We start from the raw sequence: 25000 nt of genomic DNA, 5'->3' as shown, positions 1-25000 counted from the left end.
CGTACACCTGATGGTGGAACAGGCTCTCAAAGGAGATTCTGTAATTTTTAAGGGAATAGGAGGTGAGGAATTTACCCATATTTGCTGTTTGAAATTGTCATGCGAGTTGGTGATTTTTCATTTTGAATTTAGGGTAAAGGATTCATTGGTTGTCGAAGGAGTAGAAGTTCTACTGGGAAATGAAGTTGGTGGAGCGCCGTTTGTGCCTCGTCCCATTGTAACGGAGAAACCACGGAAATATATTCCTACGATTGAACTCTAGAAGGACTACCGGTATCTGTTTCCTAGATATATGACAACTAGGAATATGACGAAGAAAGTGGCTACAGAAGAATACAGACAAACCGAAGGAATGATGAACTTGGAAAACTTATTTACGAAACAAGAGGTTTCCCAGGATAGTACGCAAGAGGAGAGCTCCTGAGGGAGCCCAAAAGAAGAGGAACGACAAACGAATAAACAGGAAGACAAGGAAGTAATAGACTTGGAAGAAATATAAAACTCAGCATTAGAAGTAGGACAAGTGAGTCAGAAAAGGCTGATAGGATTGCAACGGAAGGATGTAACGTTAACGGAATTATTGTACCATGTGGGGGATGAGACGGAGGTGCAGCAGTCTCCCACATGTTTTACCTCAAGGATGGGTTGCTTAGGAAGCAAGGAAGCATAGACCCGCTGATATCCCTGGAAATGCCGAATGGGGCAAATACTATCAGATATTGATTCCTCCACCGTTGAGAAGACAGATGATTGCCATAGCACACGAGACAGGACACATTGGAAAAAGAAAGACGGCGGAGAAGATTATGAGACACTTTTTCTGGCCTGATTACTTTCGAATTTGTCATATTTAGTTATTGAAATTACATTTATTCAGATACAGTATATGGTTTATACAAAAATCAGAAATTGTAACTCATCACAGTTTAAGTCTCAAGAAAACAGAATAACATTAACCAGAACCATCTATGTCTTCTCCCACCAAACTGACCGAATTTAATGCCAGCAAGAGCTGGTTTGATAAATTTCAAAGGTGGTTCAACCTCAAAAGTGTGTGCTTGTAAGGAGAAGCTGCCTCTACTGACAAGCCTACCACAGATAAGTTCGTGAAAGAGATGTTTCAGACCATCATCGAGGAAGCAGGGTTATTTGCTTGAGTAAGTTTTCAATATGGATAAGACTGGCTTCTTTGGGAAAAATATGCCATCGTGGACTTTCAATATGAAGGTGACCAGAACCCTTGGATTCAATGCCTACAAAGATTGCCTCACACTTATTACTATGTGTGGAAAGGTTAAAGCCAGTGCCCTTCAGAAACAAAAAAGAAGGCACATTGTAAAGTGCAACCAAAAGGCATGGATGACGAAAGCACTGTCATTGGATTGGTTTCACCTGTGCTTCTACCTCTAAGTCAAGCTTTATCATGCTGAAAAAGGCCTTGATATTAAAGTACATCTTTTGAGGAACAATGCTGGAGGCCACATGCTCTGTCTGTATTATATTGTGATGGCATATGGTAGAATTCATACTGCCGAAAATAACACCATTGATTCAGCCCATAGATCAAGTAGTTATTTATGCATTCAAGGCACTTTATGCTTGAAACTCCCTGCAACAGCTAGTTGAGTCTATGGATACAGTTGATAACTTCTCACCTAAGGAATATTGGCATGGGCACACCATTGCAATTTGTTTCCAAAATATCCAGAAGGCCATAAAGGAGCTGAAGAGATTAGGATTCAATGCTTGCAGAAAGAAATTGTGGCCAGAAGTGGTTAACTATGAAGGATTCTCTCTTGATAAAATCCACCACTTTGGGAGTAGATAAGGCAGTGAGGTTGGTAAAATTACTCGGAAGAGATGGCTTCACACGTATGACTACCATGGTCCACTCAGAAACTGTACGTTGATGGATGAAGATCTAAGAGAGATGACGAAGTCCGCAAGAGAAGACGAAGATAAAGAGCTTGAAGATCATGGGGAAGAAGAGGAAGTCAGCCTAGCAATAGAACACCTCTCAACCCTAGCAAAAACAGAAAAAGAACCTTAGACAATGGCCGAAGATTTGGATCCGCAGAGGATTCCTGCGTTGCAGTTCAGAAATGCAATTGATATAAGAATATCTTTTTGCTAAGAAAAGGCAGCATCAGCAATTGCCGATCACTTATTTCCCTCACCCGCCAAAAAAAAAAAAAAAAGAAAATGGGTACTACTACGTCAGCGGAAATAAAAGTTACTCTACGATGACGATGAAAATATTACACCACCTGATAAAGTTCCTGCTAAATTGGTGCATTCCATGACGTCGGCACACATGGGTGGTGACGTGCGTAGACGTGGCTTCTTGAGTACACTCGGGTACTAAGATACACGCAGTCAACACTGGTGTTGATGCGTTATTAAATACAATAATGACTTTACCTTTCCAAAACATGTTTGGAACATAACAAAATGATCCTGCTCTGATGAATCGGTCAAAAACTGTAAAGTCTGTATTGTGGACACTCCTGAGGAAGTCCACACATCAGTAAAGGATATAAAATGGAGGAATTCTGGAGTAAACCCTGAAAATTCTTGCAAAGAGAACAATGCCAAAAACCCAAGAAATTATATAATTTCATTACTATATATGGGTACGAGGCAAACCAAACTCGTATGTATGAGTGGGGTAAAGGTAGGAACCTTTCAACAAGGTTTCCTCAATACGGGTTGAAATGGCAGGCTCAACGCGAGTGTGGTGTTCTCGGGTGTTAACGAAGGAAAACTTTCAAAAGTTTCAACGGAGGCATCTACGAAAGCAGAAAGTCATCCTTCTGCGGGAATTTGTGACATAAGGGATACAGTACATATGAAATCACATAAGGATCTATACAGATTCAAAGTTCTGTATCAGGTAATCCAGCTTGAGAAATTGTGAGCATAGAGCGGTAAGAGAAATCTTCCTCTATACCCGACTAGGAGAGAAGTGAAGCTTGCTTCGCAGCAGCTTGTAGCGCTGCCCAGTAATGGAGTTGCCTTATACACAGCTTATATGTATATAATTGCCAATTAGACACCTTTTTCTTTCTTTCTGGTCGTAGAGATTCGAAAAAAAGAGTAAACCCATATAAATGACTCGGGTTTGTATAGCTAGGTAAAATATAAATGGTATTAAAAAATTTAGTTACTTGAGAAAATAATTAAAGTATGAAAGCCTTTATATCTGGTTTTTATTTTTTTTTTCAGGGATTCCTTATGGCTTGGTCAAGTTTGAAGCTGGCGTATGCTAGAAGCTTACTTGTTCTTTTTTCAGTGTCTCATATTCTATTACTGTGTCACCCAACCCATGTTTTTGACATTAGTTATATTCATCTTTTCCGGACATTGGATACTGTAAGGTTAGTGTTTATGATGATATGTTGACATGCAAATGAGAAAGGACACTGTACTTTATAGCAGAACAATGATCTAATTAGCAAATGGATTTTGAAAGATGCTTGCAGAAATTTCAGTTTTAAATATCTAACTTCCCTGGTAGTTACATATATATAGCTTTATCCCGCCAATTCGTCGCGCACGGCAGAAATTCAAAATTTGCGGCAATCGCCGATAGATGATCAGGTGATCATACCTGTGCTCCCTCTACCCAGGCACTTGAAACCATTCCCGTTTGGCCTCAGAAATTCCCTGCCGTCGTTCTAGCAACACGTTGGAAATTCGCTCTACTTTGTTTGGGTTTGCTTTAACTACAAATTGGTGAAGTACCCATTCCTTTTTTTTTTTCTCTATTTTTTTGGTTGATGGCTTTCGCTGGTATTGGATTTTCCTTGATTTCTTTTTCACGCGGATAAGATAGATTTTGTTGGTCCGACTTGGACAGTTTATTTTAACTTGTTTTCTGGTTTTTCAAGATGGCAGCCTCAGTTGTTAGAGTAGTCTGTGAAGGGGTGAAAGCCCGGCTTCCAAAAGCTGCTCTTGATCCCCACGCAGCATGTAGAAATGCAGAGGGCATGTGTGTACTTTTCTTTTTCTTTTGGAATATGATCGCTATGTTCGTAAGCTAGAAAGGGATAGGATCAGGAGTTTTTCGCCCTACTGTAAAAACTAACGAACGAACTCTTAAGACATGATGGTGGAAGGAAATCATTCCGCCAGCACTATGACGTCACAAATCATGTGACGTAAACTCTACGAAGAATGACTTGCAAATATGTAAATTCATTTCTTTTTCTTGCAAGGAATGAAAAGAAAATGCTAACTTACAAAGCATAAGTATTTAATTTTTATAATGTAAAGGAAATATATTAAGTAAATATTTGTCCTATTAGTATACTTTCGTTAGATAATCATCAATCTATTATCAGAGATTAAACTAGCGTACATTCAATTTACGCTATGTAGTACTCATTACGATCGTTACAGTTCCACAAATACTTTGTATCATTATTTGATATTTCGATATTGGGAATACTAATATTAATCGTATAGCCTATTGAATTCTCATTCTAGCCCTTGGCGAAAGAGTAAAATCTCTCGCAGCGGGCAGGTCTAAATTATGGTCGGATGTGAAAGAGTTAAAAGTGCTAGTTTCAGTGCTTAAATCAGTGCAGTGGAGGGTGCGGCTGCTCGGACCTGTCGTTCTCCTAGCCCTGGATCTCTTCCAAGCTCCCCAACCCCTGGGAGAGGGAATGTCGATAGGCGAAGGGAGGCGAGAGGCGTTAGCCCCTGAGCAGTCGTCCCCTTGAGCGTACCTGTTGATGCTTCCCAGGACGCTCGCCCTCGCCATGGGAAAGGCGAGGGAAAAGGGTTATCTTCGCCGTCAGATGACGTATTTCCCTTCCTGCTAGACAAGAGGAGAGTTGCTCGTCATGACGCTCGAGCATCAAGATTCTAAACGCCTTGATGCCTAGCGTCAGAAAGCCAAGCGTCAAGGGTTCTTGACGCCGAACGTCAAGGAGTTGGACTACATCACGCCAAGTATTGAGTAGTTGGAAGTCAGAACTGTGACGAGAAGAGCCTCGGATGTCATGAAACTGAGCGTCGAGATCGCGAACGTCATAGTTCCGAGCGTCAAGATCGCGAACGTCATAGCTCCGAGCGTCTAGCGTTGGAACACCGTGACGCCAGGCGTCATGATTTTGGACTCCTTGACACCAGAAGTCAGGATAAGACTAGAGTTAGGACAGCAAGACGCTAACAGCCAGCAAGACTCTGAATCGCTTTAAGTTGCAGCGCTCATAGACGTCCCCTCGCAGCAAGCTGGACGCGTGACATGTGGTGACAAGGATCGTGACACTCCCTCGCAGTATGCTGGACGCAAGCATGACGCTCCCTTGCAGCATGCTGGATGCATGCAGGACGGACGCAAGCATGACGCTCCCTCGCAGCATGCTAGCCGCATGCATGACGCACGCAAGCAGGACGAGGCTTGTGATTCCCCCACTCGTTCAACATCGGAAATCGCCAATCCTTTGGAAGAGATCTCAGAGGAGGAGACGCAAGAAACTCTTCATGCGGCAGATCTGAAAAGATTACTTGCGGTATTGGCGAACTTATATCCGGATGACTTTCAGCAGGCTGTACCTTGGAGCCCGCCCTCGCAGTTTTTGAAGGGTAGACCCCAGAAGTCTTCCTCCTTCAAGAAGACAGTTTTAGCCAGATCGGTGAAGAGTGCTTTTTCGACGTTGAACGACTGGTTTTGAAGAAAAAGAAACAGGGAAGGACAACCATTTCCTTCCCCCCAACGAGATTGGCTTCTAGATCTAGCGTGTGGACGAGACGGGGAGGCTCTCGGCTTGGGAGTTCCTGCCTCTTCCCAAGGGGACTTCTCCAGACTCGTAGACGCCTCACGTAGAACAACCATGGCTAAGGTTAAAGTTATGTGGTCCACATCGAAAAACTACCACTTGCTGAAAGGCGTCTTCAGGACATTTGAAGTCTTCAGCTTGATGGACTGGACTCTCGAAGCCCTTGCAGATGTTACGGACGAGAAGAACGAGACGCAAATGCACCTTATTGCCTGTCTCGATAAAGCTGTGAGGGATAGGATAGTCCAACTCACAGCCCTTTTCACAATAGGTATTATTAAGAAAAGAGCTATGCTGTTTCTTTCCTGTCGTCAGGAGTGACTCTCGCTCAGAGAGCAGAGCTCTTGTATGCTCCCTTGACCAAACACCTCTTCCCTTCAGAGCTAGTGAAGGACTTATCGGCAGCTCTTTCGCAATAAGCAATGCAAGATCTGATTACAATGACTGCGAGGAAAGTTCTTCCGGCAAACATTTTAGTCAGGAAGGAGAAGGAAGCTCCTCCCACGCGCCAGCCCTTTTGTGGGAGATCCCTTTCGAGAGGAAGCCAGAGAATGGCTGCTGGAGGGCAACCTCGTAAAACCCCAAACAGCAACCGAAACCCGAAAAGTGAACTCAACAACCTCCAGATGTAAGTGGGAGCCAGGTTATCCCACTACTGGCAAGAGTGGAGCCAAAGGGGAGCTGATGATTGGACAGTCGAAGTACTGAAGGAAGGATACAAATCCCCTTCCTAAGGATGCCTCCTCTTTCACCAGAGCCGTTAGAGTTGACAGCTACATACTCGGGGAGCAAAGCAGCAGCTCTTCAAGAGCAGGTAAACCAGATGCTGTCAAAAGCAGCAATAGAAGTGGTAGAGGACCCCTTGTCAGAGGGATTTTACAACAGACTATTTCTGGTACCCAAGAACTCTGGGGATTGGAGACCCGTTCTGGACGTAAGTCCACTGAACAAGTATGTGGGCAAAGTCAAGTTTGCTATGGAGACATCTGCGTCAGTCCTAGCAGGCTCCAGATAAGGAGACTGGATGGTGTCGATAGACCTGCAGGACGCGTATTTTCACGTCCCAATTCACCCGAACTACAGGAAATATCTGAGGTTTGTACATCACGCAACAACTTTTCAGTTCAGAGCACTTTGTTTTTGGCTAAGCATGGCTCCTTTCGTTTTCACACGAGTGTTATTGAACGTGGCTCTCTGGTTACATCTGGAATGGGTACCTGGACGACTGGCTAATCAGAGCCAGGTTGCAAGAAAAGTGTCTGGAGGATCTACAAGTGACTACTACTACGCCCACTTCAGTTCCATCTGTCAAGATATTGGACAAGAGACTAAGACCTAGAGACGTGGATTCTGATCCCTCTGGGAATCAGGAATCAGTTGAGTTGATGGGACGACCCCAACAAGCTACAAGAAGGCTTTGAACTTCAACAGAAGAACCCCGACTTGGTGTTGTATTCAGACGCATCAGACGTGGGGTGGGGTGCAACACTGGGAAGGGCGAGATCTCGGGTCTATGGGAAGACCATCAGAAGAAATGGCACATAAATGTGAAGGAACTGGTGGCCATTCATCTAGCGCTAATACACTTCCATTAGGAGGTCCAAAACAAGTTAGTATAGGTCAACGCACACAACACCAAAGCGTTGGCCTACATCAGGAAACAGGGAGGCACTTGTTTGGATTCCCTTTACGAGGCAGCAAAGATCTCCTGCTGTGGACAAAAGCGAACAATATAACTCCAAAAACCCGCTTCATAGAGGGAGAGAAGAATGTCAGAGCAGATCTTCTCAGCAGAGGAAGACAGGTTCTCACGACAGAATGGACCCTACATCACGAGGTGTGCAGCAGGCTTTGGAATCTGTGGAGAGAACCGTCAATAGACCTCTTTGCGACGCAGAGAACAAAGAGGTTACCTGTTTACTGCTCTCCAGTCCCAGACCAGGAAGCAGTGGCAGTGGACGCCTTCATCCTGGAGTGGGGACTAGACACGTACGCCTTTCTCCCCATTCAGGGTCCTAGACAGAGTCATGAAGAAGTTCAGGGAGTCGAACATCGCCCGCATGACCCTGCTAGCTCCGTTTTGGCCCATGAGACCTTGGATCACAGAAGTGATGGAGTGGCTAGTAGACACCCCCAGATCGTTACCTTGTCGGAATGATCTACTCTGACAGCCACATAGACAGAGATACCATCAAAATCTCACTCTCAATCTACTTCCTTTCGACTATCGTAAAACTGGCAAGAGCGAAGGACTTTTCGAGGGAAGCTGCAAGAGCAATTGCGAGAGCGAGGAGAGGTCCACTGTACCAGTGAAAGTGGGACGTGTTCAGGGAATGGTGCAGAGTTAACAACATTTCCTCTTCCAGTACCTCTCTAACTAAACTTAATTTATGCTTTGCGACAGTGGGTAGATATTTTAACAAACTATTGGGGTTTGTTCAAGAGGAAGGCCAAGGTTTGGGTGGATGAATGGAGTGAAGAAATCTCAGGGTGATAAGAGGATAGATGCTAGAGAAGCAAAAGAGCCTGGTAGAAATAGGAATGAATGGCGATCGATTTTGTTGCAGTTCCAATAGACCCTGCTGCTTCCTTCTGTCACCTTGGTGACAGCTGAGGTAGCGGCAGTAGGGGATTTGGCATATTAAGCTTCCTTTGTGGTGGATAACAGGGGAGGATGGGGTGTGGCACCCTAGAAGTATCAACCAAACTCTGCTAAATCCCTCATCAGGGTGGGAGGAACAAAGGGAAGAAAAATCCCCCTTTGTTCTTTTTCTTTTATGCCGGCTACTTTCATAATTGGGAAGTGCCATGGTAGATGGATAGATTTTAGTGTTATATGTTATGGGGGTATATTTTGTTATTTTAGATTTCTTTAGTGCTGAATTATTTAGGTGTGTTTTGTACCCTCGCCTGACATTAGTTATCAATATTTTCAACTTAGTATTTTTACCTACCTATTGTATAGAAATTTTATATTTTATAGCTTGAGGATACACTCGGGCACACTATCCTATCTTATTTCTCTTCCTATTTGTTTTTAAGTTTTTATAGTTTTATAAATTGAAAGATCTATTTTAATCTTTTTTACCGTTCTTAAAATATTTTATTTTAATTGTTCATTACTTCTTATAGTTTATTTATTTCCTTATTACCTTTCTTCACTGGGCTATTTTTCCCTGTTGTAGCCCTTTGGCTTATAACATCCTGCTTTTCCAACTAGGGTTGTGGTTTTACTATTAAAAATAATAATATTTGCTGATGAAATGCTTGTCTTTTTAGAATACAAACCCCATTTATTTACCAATAGTTTTCTGCTCCTTTGACATTTAAAATAAGGTTTGTAAACCCGATCAAATTCTTTGTTTTATTTATAATTTTTATACTGTATTGTTTGGTATGTTTTCAAGTTCCATTGAGTAAACGATGTAGTCAATTCAAAATTATCTGTGGTTAAGATTGGGCCTTTTTCAATACTAGTTTGATTTATTGTTTATATGTTACAGATTTTTAGTTAGGCAGATATGTAAGAAAAATTTAGCAAAATGTAAGGAGGTGTATGTTGCGTTTATGGATCTGGAGAAAGCGTATGATAGAGTTGGTAGGGAAGCAATGTGGAATGTGATGAGGTTATATAAAATTGGTGGAAGGCTGTTGCAAGCAATGAAAAGTTCCTACAAAAGTAGTAAAGCATGTGTTAGGATAGGAAATGAAGTGAGCAAGAAATCTAAGCGGGATATTTCTCCTTCAAAGGTTCCTTCGAAGAGGGAAAAACCTAAGGCCTCTTCTTCCGTCTCGCGACCTACCTCCGAAGGTCTTACTCGTTCAGCCTCTTCCAAGAGACCGTCGAGTAGTAGCGTAGACTCTTTTATTTGTGGCCAACCCCGGTCCTCGAGAGATATTCTCCTAGCGAAGTGGCCCCACCTCTCCCCCCCGGGCGAGGCCTTGTCTATGTCTTCTGTTTCACAGGTATGAGGTATGGTCATCCTTGGGGCTTCCGGGTCCGCCGTCCAAGGACTCCTTGCTGCAGCTCATCCTCCGGGGATGTAAGTGTGTAGCTGTCGTCATCTCCAGCTCACCAAACGATCACCTGTGCACCTGCGTTCTACTGAAGCTACTCTCCAGCTACCTCCTGCGTGCCCATGCTCTCCTGCGAAGTCTAAGGGAACTGCACAACATCTTGCGCATGATCTTGCTGCACAATCGCTCTCTCCTGCGCATTCTAAAGGAACTGTGCAGTGTCTTACTGCGTGCTAACGCTCTCCTGCACTCCTGCGCTGTACTGCACATTCTAGAGAAACTGCGCAACACATTGCACAGCGCCTTACTACGGGCCAACGCTCTCCGGCGCACCAGCATTCTCCTGCGCACCAGCACTCTCCTGCGCACCAGCACTCTCCTGCGCACCAGCACTCTCCTGCGCACCAGCACTCTCCTGCGCACTTTCGCTCACAGTTTCAGCGCTCGCCAACGTGCCAGCACTCTCCTGCGCACTCAGGCATTGACCAGCAACAGGTTCTCCAGGCTGAGGAACATCACATTGACAGGTCACCATCGCCTCATTCCCACAAACGCCTTTCAGCACGTCCGCTGGGGAAAGGGTTCAGGGTTCTTAAACTGCCTTCTTCTAAGGTAGACCCACCTACAGGTGAGACTCCCCGTAGGGAACCTTCGGTCTCTTTCATTTTAGGGGATCTGTCTGACAGTGCGTCGGTCAGTCAGCAGCTATGGTCAGGGCAGTGGTACAGGCCTTCAATCCTGCTCAGTCTGGTCATTCTGTGGAGCATCCTACAGCTCCAGCAGACCCTCTGCAAGGAACCATGGCTTCTTTTTCTCCCCTGAAGAGGAAAAGAGGAGTCTCTGACGCGGTCACTTCCCCGAGGGTAAAGCTGACTCCGGTTAGACCATCAAGCCCCTCTCCTCCTACATCTTCCTCCGGATACTCTCCTACCTCACCTTTGCCGAGGGAGTCGCATGAGGAAAGGACCTCCACCCTTCCACCTTCGGAGGAAGCTTCCCCTCACGCAGTGAGTTCCCCACCACCAATGGAAATCAGGAGGGACACATCTCTGTCTTCGATGCTGGAGTCCTACCTCCTCCTTCGGAAGGAATCCAAGGACTCCAAGACTCAAGAGGACTTCTAAGTCTACAGAGACAGCCGGTCACTTGAGGGATGTCCGTGAACGACCCCGAGAAGAGCTCTCGGGGATGGAAGAAGGAGACGTCGCTGCAAGTTCAATGTCGTAAGTAAAGCAAAAAAGAGTCAGAACATGCATTCTGGCAGGTTCTGACTCTCTTAAGGGTTCTCAATAGGTTTACCAACCCAGAGATAACCCCATGAGAGGGCAAATTGTATTTGGATGGGTTCAGTGAAGTTACTTCTCAATCATCAAAACCAGCTAGAACTGGTAAAATGGGATAAACCTCATTTGGCTTAGGGTATGTTTTATGAAGTAAAGGTTTCATATGTGTGTCTGTTCGTGGATGCTCCCTAGGAACAATAGCATGCAACCAGGGATTATCTTCACCTGTTAAGGAAGGAATTAACCTTGCACATGAATTGCTTGGAGCTATTACCTATACTTAAGGCCCTTCAGGCTCAGGAGTATCTGGTGATAGGGAAGCATGTAGCATTTTTTTTATCAGAACACTACAGCACTGATTTGTATGCAGAAGCAATGGAACACCAGTTTGTTGTACTTGTTTCTTACAGCAGAAGTAATGGAACACCAGTTTGCTGTACTTGTTTCATACAGCAGAAGTAGTTTTGTCTTGAACAGATCTGAGAGGGATAATTCTTGTACCTCAGTTTATTCCTGAGAAATTAGATATACTAGCATATCAGTTAAGTAAGACGTAACAAATATTGCCAAACCATTGCTCTTAAGATACTTTGGTATGTCAAGAGATTTGGAGTTGGTGGGGAAGGCTAAAGGTGGACATGTTTGTAACCTCCCTCAACAAAGAGATAGAGGTGCTTTGCTGTCAGGTTCTGGATCCCCTACTATGGAAGGGGAACACCCTGTTACATGACTGTTAAAACTTGGAACCGAATGTTTTTCCTCTGTTCTCAAGGATTCTGGTGATAATAAGCAAGTTCAGATTATTTTCAAACAGCAGAATATGACTGATAGATCTTTTTTAGCCTGAGAGCTTTATTTTTGTGTGTGTGTGTGTGTGTATGTATGTGCACACCACAGCTAACCTCTTGGAGACTGTCCGCCATATACTTAGAGATACAGTGAACCCTCGTTTATCGCGGTAGATAGGTTCCAGACGCGGCCGCGATAGGTGAAATTCCGCGAAGTAGTGACATCATATTTACCTATTTATTTAACATGTATATTCGGACTTTTAAAACCTTCCCTTGTACGTAGTACTGTTAACAAACCACCCTTTAATGTACAGAACACTTAATGCATGTACTACAGCACCCTAAACTAAAACAGGCACAAATATTAAAGGCGATTTTATATCATGCGTTTCCTAAACACCTAAAAAGCACGATAAAAAATGGCAACCAATGTTTTGTTTACGTTCATCCCTGATCATAATGAAGAAACAAACTCATTTACTGTACACATATATGTATAGGTTAGTTTTTGCATCGATTATATTGATTATACAGTATGTTGATTTTTTTATTACCAATGTTTTACTTTACGTATTTTTCTTAGGACTTCCAAATGAAATGTTTTTCTTTATGACGCCGCCTGAAACGACGGCGTCATAAAGTACTGTCCAAACTCGATTGATGTCTTTGAGTTTGGCTTTTATTAGGAGATCTGTTACTGAAGTGAATTGGAAAAGGCCGAGGATACTTTCTAAGGCTCTTTGGACACCTGTTTGTGTTTGAGAAAATTTTTTATCTTGGAAACTATTCCTCTTACCTTTTGGAAGGGAGAGACAACGTGCGCTTCGAAAGGTCCCACTGAATGGCTAACCATTCTAAGTGGCCTGATGGTTGCAGGCGAGATTTTTTGGAGATTGACCCGAAATCACAGGTTGTCGAGAAATCGAAGTAATTCCTTCGTAGCTCTGTCGCCTTCTATGGCCGGCCGGGCCCAAATGAGCCAACCGGCCAGATAAGCAATGATCTGTATCTCTTGGTTCCTGAGTTGTTCTAACACTCTCTCTCCCAGTTTCGTGAATAACCTGGGATCAATGTTGAGGCCAAAGGGCATGTCTTGAACACAAAGGCTTTCCTGCTTAGGCGGAAACCCAGATAAGAAGAGAAGTTTCGAGCTATAGGCGCAAGATAATAGTCGTCGGTAAGATCGACAGAGGTGGTGACGGTCCCACGGGGAAGTAAGGTCCGTACCTGAGAGATAGTCAACATCCGAAACTTGTCGCAGAGAATGTAAGAGTTTAGCTTGACAAGTCCAGGTCCACTCTCAATGCCGACAAGCCTTTCTTCGGAATTGTGAACAGGTGGCTTTGGAACTTCAGTGATCGATCCCGTTTGATTGCTTCTTCTTGAGTAACCCTGTGGTGTACTCTTTCAGGATGGGAGTGGATTTCTGGGAGAAGGTCACTGGTGGAGGAGGAGGACCTTGTGGCCATTTTCACCTCAAACCTTTAGAGATTATGCTATGAGCCCACAGACCGAAGGTCCAATGGTCTCGAAAGTGGTAAAGTCTATCCCCTACCGGGACCACCGCGTTGTGAGGGAGTGAATCTAGGTACTTTCCTTCTCCGAGCCCCCTTTTTCCTAGGTCCGTCTCGATGGCGAGACTGTCTTCTACTCCTGTAGCTTCCTCTCTGGTGTCCACGAAAGGAGCCTGAGGGTTCGGATCTAGGGCTGTATGCAGGTAAAACATCCCAACGGGGTTGGGCTGTGTACCTGGGGAATCAGTGAGGTAGACCACCTGATGAGGGGGATTCGGATGCATAGACGTCGAATCAGAGGAAGGCTGTGATGACGAGTGGGTAACCGACTATTGATTCCTGTCTGATAGAGGCCTCAGACAGAACGTATTTCCCACAACTAACCCGATCAGACCATCAAACGTGTAGGTCGAATTGGAAGGGCAGATCTTGGAATTATCGTACCCCCCAGACTGACAACATCCTGGTCCAGACAGATCGGGCCTGCCCTTTAGGAAATAATACTGTTACCTTCGATACCTTGTCTAACCTAACCAAGGCAATCTCTTTCAATCGAACGAATCCGTTGAACGGGAATTTTAGTACCTGGGAGTAAAATCTAGGTCCCCCAGAGGGAGGACGTCTATGCCATCCAGATTTATGGTACCATCTATATATGGAACATGTAAGGCAAATCTCTATGCGTTGTTTTTATCGAAGGAGGTTACTTCGATATGCCTGGGGCTGTAGGGGGAAACTTCTGAGTTCCTGAACGGATCCGACTCACCACCATACTTTTGAGCTCCGTCATAGCCCCTTGGTTTTCCCTAGAATGTGTTGCTTTTAGCAGTCACGGTTTATGCAGGGTAACATGAACATCAGGATCCTTTAAGGGTCCTAGGTCGGTGACGTAGGTAATTGCAAAGCTGAAGGCTCAAAACTCATCCCCACCTACCTGCCCGTCCATGGGGTCGTCGTCCAACCTTAGAGAGGACACTCTGAGGAGATAGGGACCTCTAGATGGAGCATTTCTTCCCAACCTTGATACCCAGGCCAGAGAGATTCATCATCATCCTGACGGGAACCATGTAGGCGAACTTTCTGTAACAGAAAGGGGACATAAGTCTGGATGTTCCTTGAACTTTGGTTAGTGATCCTATTCACAGGCTGGGATCAGCTGTATAACTCATAAAAATCAATTTTAAAGAAAAGTCATTTAATGTACTATCTTTTGGGGTATAGTTCGACACTTGTATTCATGAAATGTGACACTGTTGGCGCATTCGCCACAGGTTGGCCACCCCTGACTCAGACGTTCAGAACTGAGTCTAACATTATTTACTGGATTTTAGTATTCTATTGATTCATCTGTTCACTGACCAGAGTTTCAAGGAACAGTAGATAGCCTCTCATGGCATGGTTGGTCTCGACCCGGCCCTTCATTAGAAGGGGCCAACGTTCGGTTCCCAGTACTGAGTGGAAACTTATTTCTATTTGAACACTATGTTGTATGGATATTTATTCATATTTAGGCATAGTTAGAATTGAATATGCATAAATATAGGCATAATCAATTTATTTCTATTTGAACACGATGTTGTATGGATATTTATTCATATTTAGGCATAGTTAGAATTGAATATGCATAAATATAGGCATAATCAATTTATTTCTATTTGAACACTATGTTGTATGGATATTTATTCATATTTAGGCATAGTTAGAATTGAATATGCATAAATATAGGCATAATCAATTTATTTCTATTTGAACACTATGTTGTATGGATATTTATCCATATTTATACATAGTTAGAATTAAATATATGCATAAATATAGGCATAATTATGTTCATATATTTTTATTAGGACTTTCAAGAATAGCTAATGAATATTACCAACGCAAATTCAAAGTGTCATTAAAGTAAGTACAGTTTACTTTGTATTCATGTTAAATCCTTTCCTTTACAGCCAAACAAAAGATTGGCCACCCGTGGTTTGAGTGATCTCTGTCTGTACCGGAGCTCCGGTAACAATCTCTGGTACAAAGGTCCGTCATAGTGACAACGTGAACACCAGAGGAAAACTAATATTAACCTCAATGCTGATCGCCTGAACGATATCCGGTTAAGCCGGAGATTCGATGAAAAGGATCGTAATAACGATATTGTGATTATTCATGAAAAAGGGTTCATACCCTGATTCTGATCGTCTGATTGATCTCTGTTTGTACCGGAGAACCAGTGACAAAGGTCTGTCATCGTGAAAACGTGATCCTCAGCGGTACGATAACATTCTCTAATACTGAATGTCTGTGTTATCTCCAGTGAAGCCGGAGATTCGATGAAAAAGGGACCGTAATAATGAAACTGTGAAATCTTCATCGGTATCACATTGTTAACTCCGGTTCTGGACGTCTGCTTGATCTCTGTTTGTACTGGAGATCCGGTAGCAAAGGCCCGTCACCGTGATATCGTGACCGTCCCCGGTACGATAACATTAACCTCAATGAATGTTTGTGTTATCTCCAGCGAAGCCGGAGATTCGATGAAAAAAGTCCTGGACGTCTGCTTGATCTCTGTTTGTACCGGAGATCCGGTAGCAAAGGCCCGTCATCGTAATATCGTGACCGTCTCCGGTACGATAACATTAACCTCAATGAATGTGTTATCTCCAGTGAAGCCGGAGATACGATGAAAAAGGGGGCCGTAACGGTGTAATTATGATCAAACATGTCAAAGGTTCGTGTGTAAAAGGCTTCAGCCGGAGTCTGAGTGCCGGATTTCACCGTTGCACTCCAAAAATCTGCTCCGGTACGATAACTAGTTCTCACCCAATGAGTATCCATTATAGCGGAGCATAACTCAAGGCGGAGCTAAGCATAACTCAAGGCGGAGCTAAGCATAACTCAAGGCGGAGCTAAGGGTGTCGGTATAAAACGACCCCAATTAATGACTCATACACTAACGTACCTATTAATAGTGTTAGCTATATTAACAGTAACCACATCAATAAAAATGTTTATAATATTAAACGTACTATCATCAACTCTGATACTAAGAGGAGGCCTGAATAACTCGTGATCGTATAAAAACGGAGAACGGGAAATTCACCTCTCTTACTCGAGCTAACAAAGAAAACGAGGGAAGGGATAACTCATATCTGTAGAACAGGGAACGAGCACTCTCTGTTTTTGCTCTCAAGGTTACATAATAAAAAACTAACATCACACAATAAAACAAGAAAATTAATAAAATTGATTGCTTTTCTTAGTAATTGTAATAACCAAGAACGAAGAATAACGACAACGTAACAAATAAACAAGGATATAGTCTAAATCGAAGCCTCTGAGGCGAGTACAAACTAACAGACTAAATCGCTAAACTTTAATTCGCTATTCTTCGTAAGTCCAAATTGGACTTGCAAGCAAATAAATACCATAGTAAAAACTAATAAAAATTAATGATAACACAAAAAGGCCATAAAACATAAGTGATATAACCTAGATGACAGAGTACCAGATGGGCAAAAATAACTAGAATATTTACTGAAGCGAACATAACCCAAAATGGCTATCGGCAGGACAATCGCTTCCAAAACTAAAAACCACCATATTGGAAACAGAACAAATGCCCGGTACTGTCAAAAGCTGCCAAAACAAACTATGGTACTTAACATTGGTAAGGGTGAAGTAGCAACGTCAGTCATGTTGAAATAACGAGAAACTCTTCGAAAAAACACTGTGCCCAAAAAACTGAACTTGTTTGCAAGTCCCAAATCAGAAGGATGACCTGGTGAGCGAGAGTGGTGGGTGTCGGTAGGGTAACCCAACTGTATTCTCTAGGGCCTGTCACGGCCCTCCCCCTTTGATGGAAGGGATTATCTAAATGGAAGACAGCCTGTGAATAGTGTTTTACAAACGCCCTTGTTAGATATACGACACCAACAAGGTGCTCGCGCGAGGGTTGTAACCTCTGCATTCCATGCTTTTAATTTTCTCTGGTATATTTGGAAGATTTATATCAGAAAAAGTACAAAGAAGGACTTTTCACCGGCCGTCACAGGTAGACCCAGAAATGATACAGTACAGTATTTACAGTAAAAGCATTTACAAAATATGTTACCTTACAAATATAATTTACCGTATCTATATAAAATCATACAGTACTGTACAGTACATATTGTACGTAGCAAAGCAGGAAAACAATTTACGAGAGAGAGAGAGAGAGAGAGAGAGAGAGAGAGAGAGAGAGAGAGAGAGAGAGAGAGAGAGAGAGAGAGAGAGAGAGATTGTTTTACGTACGTACTGTAAATGTAAATTTTAAACATAAAAAATCAATTTACGAGAGAGAGAGAGAGAGAGAGAGAGAGAGAGAGAGAGAGAGAGAGAGAGAGAGAGAGAGAGAGAGATTGTTTGTTTTACGTACGTAAATGTAAATTTTAAACAAAAAACATATGATAGGTTACAACATGTAGACTTTTAAAACCTTCCCTTTAACTTAATGCATACAGTACGTACAGTACTAAACTATAAAACAGGCACAAATACAGTTTTAGAATGTGAGAATATTAAAGTAAAAAATAAAGATTGTTACTGTACTCACCACGAAAGAAGTTAAAGAAAAACTTGAATGATGATGGCGATGAATTTGCTGCACAGTAGAAATGATGATGATGAAGCTGATGATGTGTTCTACTGTGCAGCCAGGTAGTATTTTACGTCTCTTCAGACGGAGGTGTCTTTTCCTGGGACACCTCTTCAACTTCTTCCTGGGAAACTTCTTCAATTTCTTCCGAAGGCGTACTAGCAGGAGGAACTGGCTCTTTTTTGCGAGGCTGGAAGAACATTGTGATCGGAAGTTGTTGCCGCTGCTTCTTTTTTCGATCTAAGAGCATCTTGTAGGGAGTCATTATGTCATCAACCTTGTTGCAGAATTGCATCGACCGAACCATATCCTCGTCCCACTCTTGCAACATTTCTTTCAACTCCTTCGCATGGTTGCAGGCCTTGGCAAGCCGTTCTAATGATAAGCCCGTTTCTTCGACATTTTCTTGGGTCTCTTCCTGGGTTTCACTCTCTTCTTCGCTTGCCGATTTCGTCAGGTCTTCGAGGTCTGCGTCAGTTAGGGGCTGGGAATGGCAGTCCAACAACTCGTCGACGTCTTCAGTCGTCATGTCGCCAAACCCGTCACCTCCAATTATGGCAGCCAACTGCACAGATTTGCGTATTGCAGAGTGTTGGATTTCAGCAGGTGTAAATCCCTCGTAGTCGTAAACAATCTGGGGCCACAACTTCTTCCAGCTCGCATTCACAGTTGCAGGTTTCATCTCTTGAAGTGCCTTCTGAATATTCTGCAGGCACGTGGCTATGGTGTACTGCCGCCAGTACGCCTTCAAGTTAAAATCTTCATCCTCATCATCTTGGGCAGCATCCACACACGCAACGAGGTCCGCCAAGGTGTTCTTCGTGTAGAGGGCCTTAAACGCCCTGATAACCCCCTGGTCCATCGGTTGAATTAATGACGTGGTGTTGGGTGGCAGAAACTCAACCTGAATGCCCTCATGCGACAGGTCAGTTGCATGTCCACCAGCGTTATTCATAAGGAGAAGGATCTTGAATGGCAAGCCCTTCTCTAAGAGATATTTGCTGACTTGCGGGATAAAACACTGATGGAACCAGTTGGAGGTCAGCATCTTCGTAATCCATGCTTTTTGATTATGCATCCAGTACACGGGAAGGAGATTCTTATTTTTATTTTTCAAAGCGCGAGGATTTTTCGACTTATAAATAAGCCCCGGCTTTAGCAAAAATCCAGCAGCATTGCCTCACATCACGAGGGTAACGCGATCCTTGAATGCTTTAAAGCCAGAGGCTTTGGCTTCCTCTTTGAACAGGAAAGTTCGCGACGGCATTCTCTTCCAAAACAAGCCGGTCTCATCTATATTAAAGACTTGTTCCGGCTTGTATCCACCTTCGGCGATAATATTCTTGAATGTCTGGTTCGCGTAAGTTTCAGCAGCGGCAGTGTCAGCCGAAGCAGCCTCGCCATGCAGGGAAACGCTTTTCAGAGCGAAGCGTTTCTGAAACTTGGCGAACCACCCTTTGCTGGCGGAAAAACGTTTCTGAGGCTGGGAATCAGTGGATGTCCCTGGTTGAGGATCATCTGCATCATCATCTTCTTCAGCATGGTTGCCGTCGTCGTCTTGAGGTTCCTTTGCAGAAAAATTCTGATACAAGCTCAAAGCCTTTGTTCGGATGGTGTTCGTATCCAAGGCTATGTTCTTCTTCCGGCAGTCGGCAATCCACACAGCTAAAGCACCTTCCATGCGTACGATCGTTTTATTACGCATTGTAACGACTCGCTTCGCTGATCTTCTAAAGGTGATTGCAGCCGTCTTTCTAATGTTCGCCTCGTCCTTCTTGATATAGCGAACAGTAGATTCGTTGATCCCAAAATGGCGCGCAGCGGACGCGTAACTTCTACCATCTTTTAACATATCGAGAAGCGTAACCTTCTCAGCAATCGTCATCATCCTTCGGTGGCGTTTAGGCTCACTACCAGCTTTAGTAGAAGCAGAACGCTTGGGAGCCATTGTACAGTAGGATTTGACAAAAAGTTCAACTTAAAAAGGTCGCACACAGCACAGATTACTGTAAACTTCACAAACTTAAGAACGTCTACTCAGCGATACGCGGGAACAGAGAGTGGATGACCCGGGCCCGCGAGAACCTAGATGCTGGAAGCTGGAGATGATGGCAAATCACCAATCACAGGCTAGATAACAAAACTTGAGTTCTGATTCGTCATCTATCAGCGCTTGAACCAATCACAACCCGTCTTACAGTATATGATGCGTAAGTTACCAACTCATACAAGATACCCCGCGCATACCGTACGTACGTATTAATAATAATAATAATAAATAATGATAATAATACAGTACAGTACTGTAATAATAATAATAATAATGATAATAATAATAACAATCATAATTTTATTAACAACAACAACAATAATAATAACAATATTTAATAGCTTTACATATGCTACAGTATTTTATTCTTTTGTAGGATGTGTGTGTGTGTGTCTCTCTCTCTCTCTCTCTCTCTCTCTCTCTCTCTCTCTCTCTCTCTCTCTCTCGTACGCTTATTCGAAATGTGATTTTTGCAACAAAGAATATTAGTGGATGCAGTACTGTACTACGTACGTATACATACAAAAGATTCATGGAAAAGAAGCACATCCATTACATTTGTAGTTCTGTACGTACAGTAGTAGCCATCAGCAGCCTTACACCATTCTAATATTGTATGACTACATCTGACTTGCGTTTCATGTTCGATTTAATTTTACTACGTACTGTATACAGTACTGAATTATCGTATGATAATAATACAGTAATAATAATAATAATAATGATAATAATAACAATAATAATTTTATTAACAACAACAACAATAATAATAATAATAACAATAATAATACACGTAATAGCTTTACGTATGCTATTTTATTATTTTGTAGGATGTGTGTCTCTCTCTCTCTCTCTCTCTCTCTCTCTCTCTCTCTCTCTCTCTCTCTCTCTCTCTCTCTCTCTCTCTCTCGTACGCTTATTCGAAATGTGATTTTTGCAACAAATAATATTATTGGATGCAGTACTACGTACGTATACATACAAAAGAATCATGGAAAAGATGCACATCCATTACATTTGTAGTATAGTAGCCATCAGCAGCCTTACACCATTCTAATATGGTATGACTGCATCTGATTTGCGTTTCATGTTCGATTTAATTTTACTACGTACTGTATTATCGTATGATCACATTCTCTTTTCGTGTTTTATTTCTTTCTGTGCTGAATTATATATCATATGTAATGCAATGAACAATCAGTAAGAGCAGATATTACTAATTACAGTATTAATGGAATTACAGGTAACAAAATATCGTATTTGGTTGTCTTCAGATTTCGCGGTATTTTCAAATTTTCCGGAAAATCCGCGATATGTATATATATATGGGTTATGGAAAAAACCCGCGAAGTGGTGAATCCGCGATGGTCGAACCGCGAAGTAGCGAGGGTTCACTGTAAAGGGTTTTCTATGCCCTTTAGATTGTTTATCTTGATTCCAAAAGGCACCGCACCAATACTGTTATTTGTATCATAGACAGTGGAATGTGTATTATGATTGATATATTTCCAGGAATGTTTTGGTGACTGGAATGGGTTTGGATTGTCAAGTTTTTGTGTTTCGTGTTTTATGGAAGTAAATTGTCTATTTCTTCTATTAAGGGCTATAGGTCCATTTTTATTACCATACCCAGGGATCTTGGATTAGATTTATCTGCTTTGGGTTTTATCAGGGATGTGCTTAGATCCTTTGCAATGGAGAAAGATCAGGTTGCCATATCTGTTTATTTGAATCTAAATGTAGTGTTACAGTATCCAGTCCTCGTTTGGAACCTTTGGAAGGTCTTATTTCTTCAAGGATCTTACTAGTAAGGCTTTTTTTCTTGGCATTGGCTTCAGCTAAACTTATTAGCAAGTTACAAGCTCTTTCTGATAATGTGGATTTTGGTATTGATAGAATGATTTTGTGTCTTGCCTACCTTTTGGGCTAAGAATAATTTCAAGGCAAAACGAGTTCCTCAATTTGTCCACGTTTCCTCAGAAAAAAAAGATGTCCTTTACACCAGATGATAGATTTTTCTGTCCAATTAGAGTAGTCAAGTTTTATTTAAACATTTAAGAACATTAGGGGAAAGAGGACTAAATTTTTGTGGGATTAGGATTCCTAGGGATCTTTTCTCCAAAAATGCTAGGTATTTTCTTATCAAGGGTTTAATGACCAAAGCATACAGAGAACTGGATTCAGGACAAATGAAGAACTTAAGGTTTGGGTTCACGATATTAGTATAAGTGCAGCTACTTCCCTTAATATCTGTAAAAATCTTTCTTTGAAAAGAATTTTGAAGGCAGTTCAGTGAAGAGTTTTGAAAGCAGCTCATTGGCATACCAAATCTGTTTTTGTCAAGCACTATTTAAAAGAAACCTGGTAATCTGATAAGAGAGGCTGGCCATTGAGTGCAGTGGTAGCTGTGGAGGATGTAGTATAAGTAGTATTGACTGTGTATTAAAGGATGGTTCATATCAATTAAACTTTGAATTTGTATTAAGTTATATTTCCAGTACGAGAGTGGCCGAGTGTTGGTTACTCTGGGGACTAGATTGTTCTAGTGTTAAGTATTGAAAGTTTGTAATTAAAATGTGCATTCATATGTGTTAAAAGTTGATATTAAGTGTTAGTCCCTTATGGGTATTGAGTATTAAAATTTTCTCAATGAAGTATTGGGTTTGGTTGGCTTGCTTTCAATTGTTATTGTTAAGCTTATGTGTATTGGTGGTGAGTTTCAGCTAACTGGTGTAATTCATTAGGCTAGGGTATTAGATAGACTATCAATTTCTTTCACTATCCCACCTTCATGACTGTGTGGGAGTCAGCCTTATGAACCTCAGGTGAGATTCAAAGAAATAAACTAAATTTTAATCATGAAATTATTTATTTCTATACTGACTCAGGTTCATATCATCCTCCCCCCCCCACCCTGCCTCCCCACTGACTAGTGATGTCAAGAAAGAATCTGTTGAATGTGTTTCAATTTCAAAACTGAAATAACTATTACTATTTAGCTTACCCAAGCATTTTTATTGCCATACACCACCATATAAACAACATTATACTGTGAAAGTATGTGTTTTGATTATCTCCTGATAGAATATATCTGTATGTACTGCTCCCACTTGACAGATGAATGTTGTTTCTCCTGAATTTTATATTTGTTTGAGATATTATGTGCATGTTGTGCCATTGATCATAAAATATCAAAATTTTATGATTATTTTCTCTAAGGATCCTGAATGAAATTCACTTATGCTGTATAGATCAATGACTGCTGATGTGTACAGTAATATTTAAATAAACAAATAAAAGTCCTTGTAATTTTTCATTTGCAGATCAAAAGCGCAAAGTTATTTGGCTGAGATTTTGAGGCAAGTACCTGGTATCAGTAAGGACTGGATCTCTTTTGGTCGATTATGCTCACCGCGTGTCCTCTTTATCTTCTCTGCACGTTTATTACCTCCCCAGATCAGATCAAATCAAGATAGTTCCCTACACAGGTCAGTGTGAAAACGGCAACTGTAAAAGACAGTGTAATTGGTGTGGGTCATTTATGTGAACTTTTAGTAATTGGAATATTTATTTACAGGACAATTTAATTTTTATGGAAAACTTTACTATGTTGTGTTTGATCAAGCATGTTTCTATAGAAACCTAAAATTTTTGGGTTTGATGAATTATTTCTCTATCTTGCTTGATATGATATAGTATTACAAAGCAAATGGTTATTATGTACTCATGCAATTCTAGAATTTTATAGTCAGTAATTGGTGCTACTTTAGCGTGAGGTCTACCGCACTATAGTGTGAGATCTACCTCCCGTTAGTACTTTAACGTGAGGTCTACCTCTCGTGAGCACTAACGATGACAGCTACCGCTGTGTAATCCTTACCTAACTAAACCTAACCTAACGGTATTCTTTTATATGAGCGGGGGGAGTGGGAGCGACAGGTCACGCGGTAGACCTCAGGTTTCTCGTGGGTAGGCTACATATGCCGGTAGACCTCACACTAAAGTAGCACCCACTAATTTTCTTAGTGCTGGGGAAGTATTTTCATGTTACCTTGCACATGATCTTTTTATATTAAAGGTCTACTTTTAAAAATACAAATACTGTATCTGAAGTGACAGGGAATATAATTACCGTATTTAGTGTATCCGTAGTAAGTTTTATTGGAATAGAATGTTTTCTATTTAAATTATATTTTGATTGTATGATAGGTGTTGAAAATTGCCCTTGCTATATTCATTCTTCAACATTAATCATTTTATATGCCTATTCATAATGGTGTATTTTTCCATTGTAACTATCCCTGTATCATAAGAGAACAGACAGTACTGAACTTGGAGTTTCATCTATCTACATTTTGTACTGTAGTTGTAAGGATACTAACGTGAGGCGTCAATAGGCGTAGGAGGAGATGATGATGTTGATGATGAAGGATAATAAAAAAGGTTGATGAAGATAATACAGTAATACAGCATAGTTAAGTATTTTATAGTGCATTACGTTACTAAAATGAACTAAGCTGCAATATTTAACATTTTTAGTGAAACTAGCGGAGATCTCACCTTTGCATGAAAGATTTATTCCTTTATGACAGTTTTGAGGGCAACATATCTCTTCCATGGTTAAAAAAAGGGAATGTTTGTAAATAGATAACATAGATAGAATTTTATATGTTTTAACAATTACACAAATTATTGTATTGAAAGGTGAGAGAAAAATAGTATTGGCAATATGATAGAAGTGTTTTATTTTATTAAGTTATCGATTCATGGTACTCCTTGCTTAACAACATATGTTTTTAAGACTTCACAGACTTATGATCAGCTCTCTGACTAGTTTGTCTTGTACTCTTTAAGAACATTTGGAAATGTAACTGGTCATCTCATTGTCAAGCACCTTAAGATATCTTGCATCACTCATTCTCAGTATTCATTACA

The 25000-nt window shown here is 41.7% G+C and overlaps 1 protein-coding gene across 2 annotated transcripts in view; it reads left to right on the top strand.

Annotated features, from left to right (window-relative positions):
• Nucleotides 1-25000, top strand: part of LOC137640243 (nonsense-mediated mRNA decay factor SMG8) — a 138670-nt gene that overhangs the window by 54207 nt on the left and 59463 nt on the right. For both annotated transcript variants that reach the window (XM_068372814.1, XM_068372812.1), the window contains exons 5-6: nt 3226-3377; nt 23389-23553. In XM_068372814.1, the coding sequence (XP_068228915.1) occupies nt 3226-3377; nt 23389-23553 (317 nt within the window). The remainder of the gene's footprint in view (nt 1-3225; nt 3378-23388; nt 23554-25000) is intronic.

Source organism: Palaemon carinicauda, chromosome 4 (genome assembly GCF_036898095.1).
Source record: "Palaemon carinicauda isolate YSFRI2023 chromosome 4, ASM3689809v2, whole genome shotgun sequence".
NCBI classification, from domain to species: Eukaryota; Metazoa; Arthropoda; class Malacostraca; order Decapoda; family Palaemonidae; genus Palaemon; species Palaemon carinicauda.
Note: the sequence above shows the minus strand (reverse complement) of the source record. Positions and strands in the feature narration are given on the sequence as shown.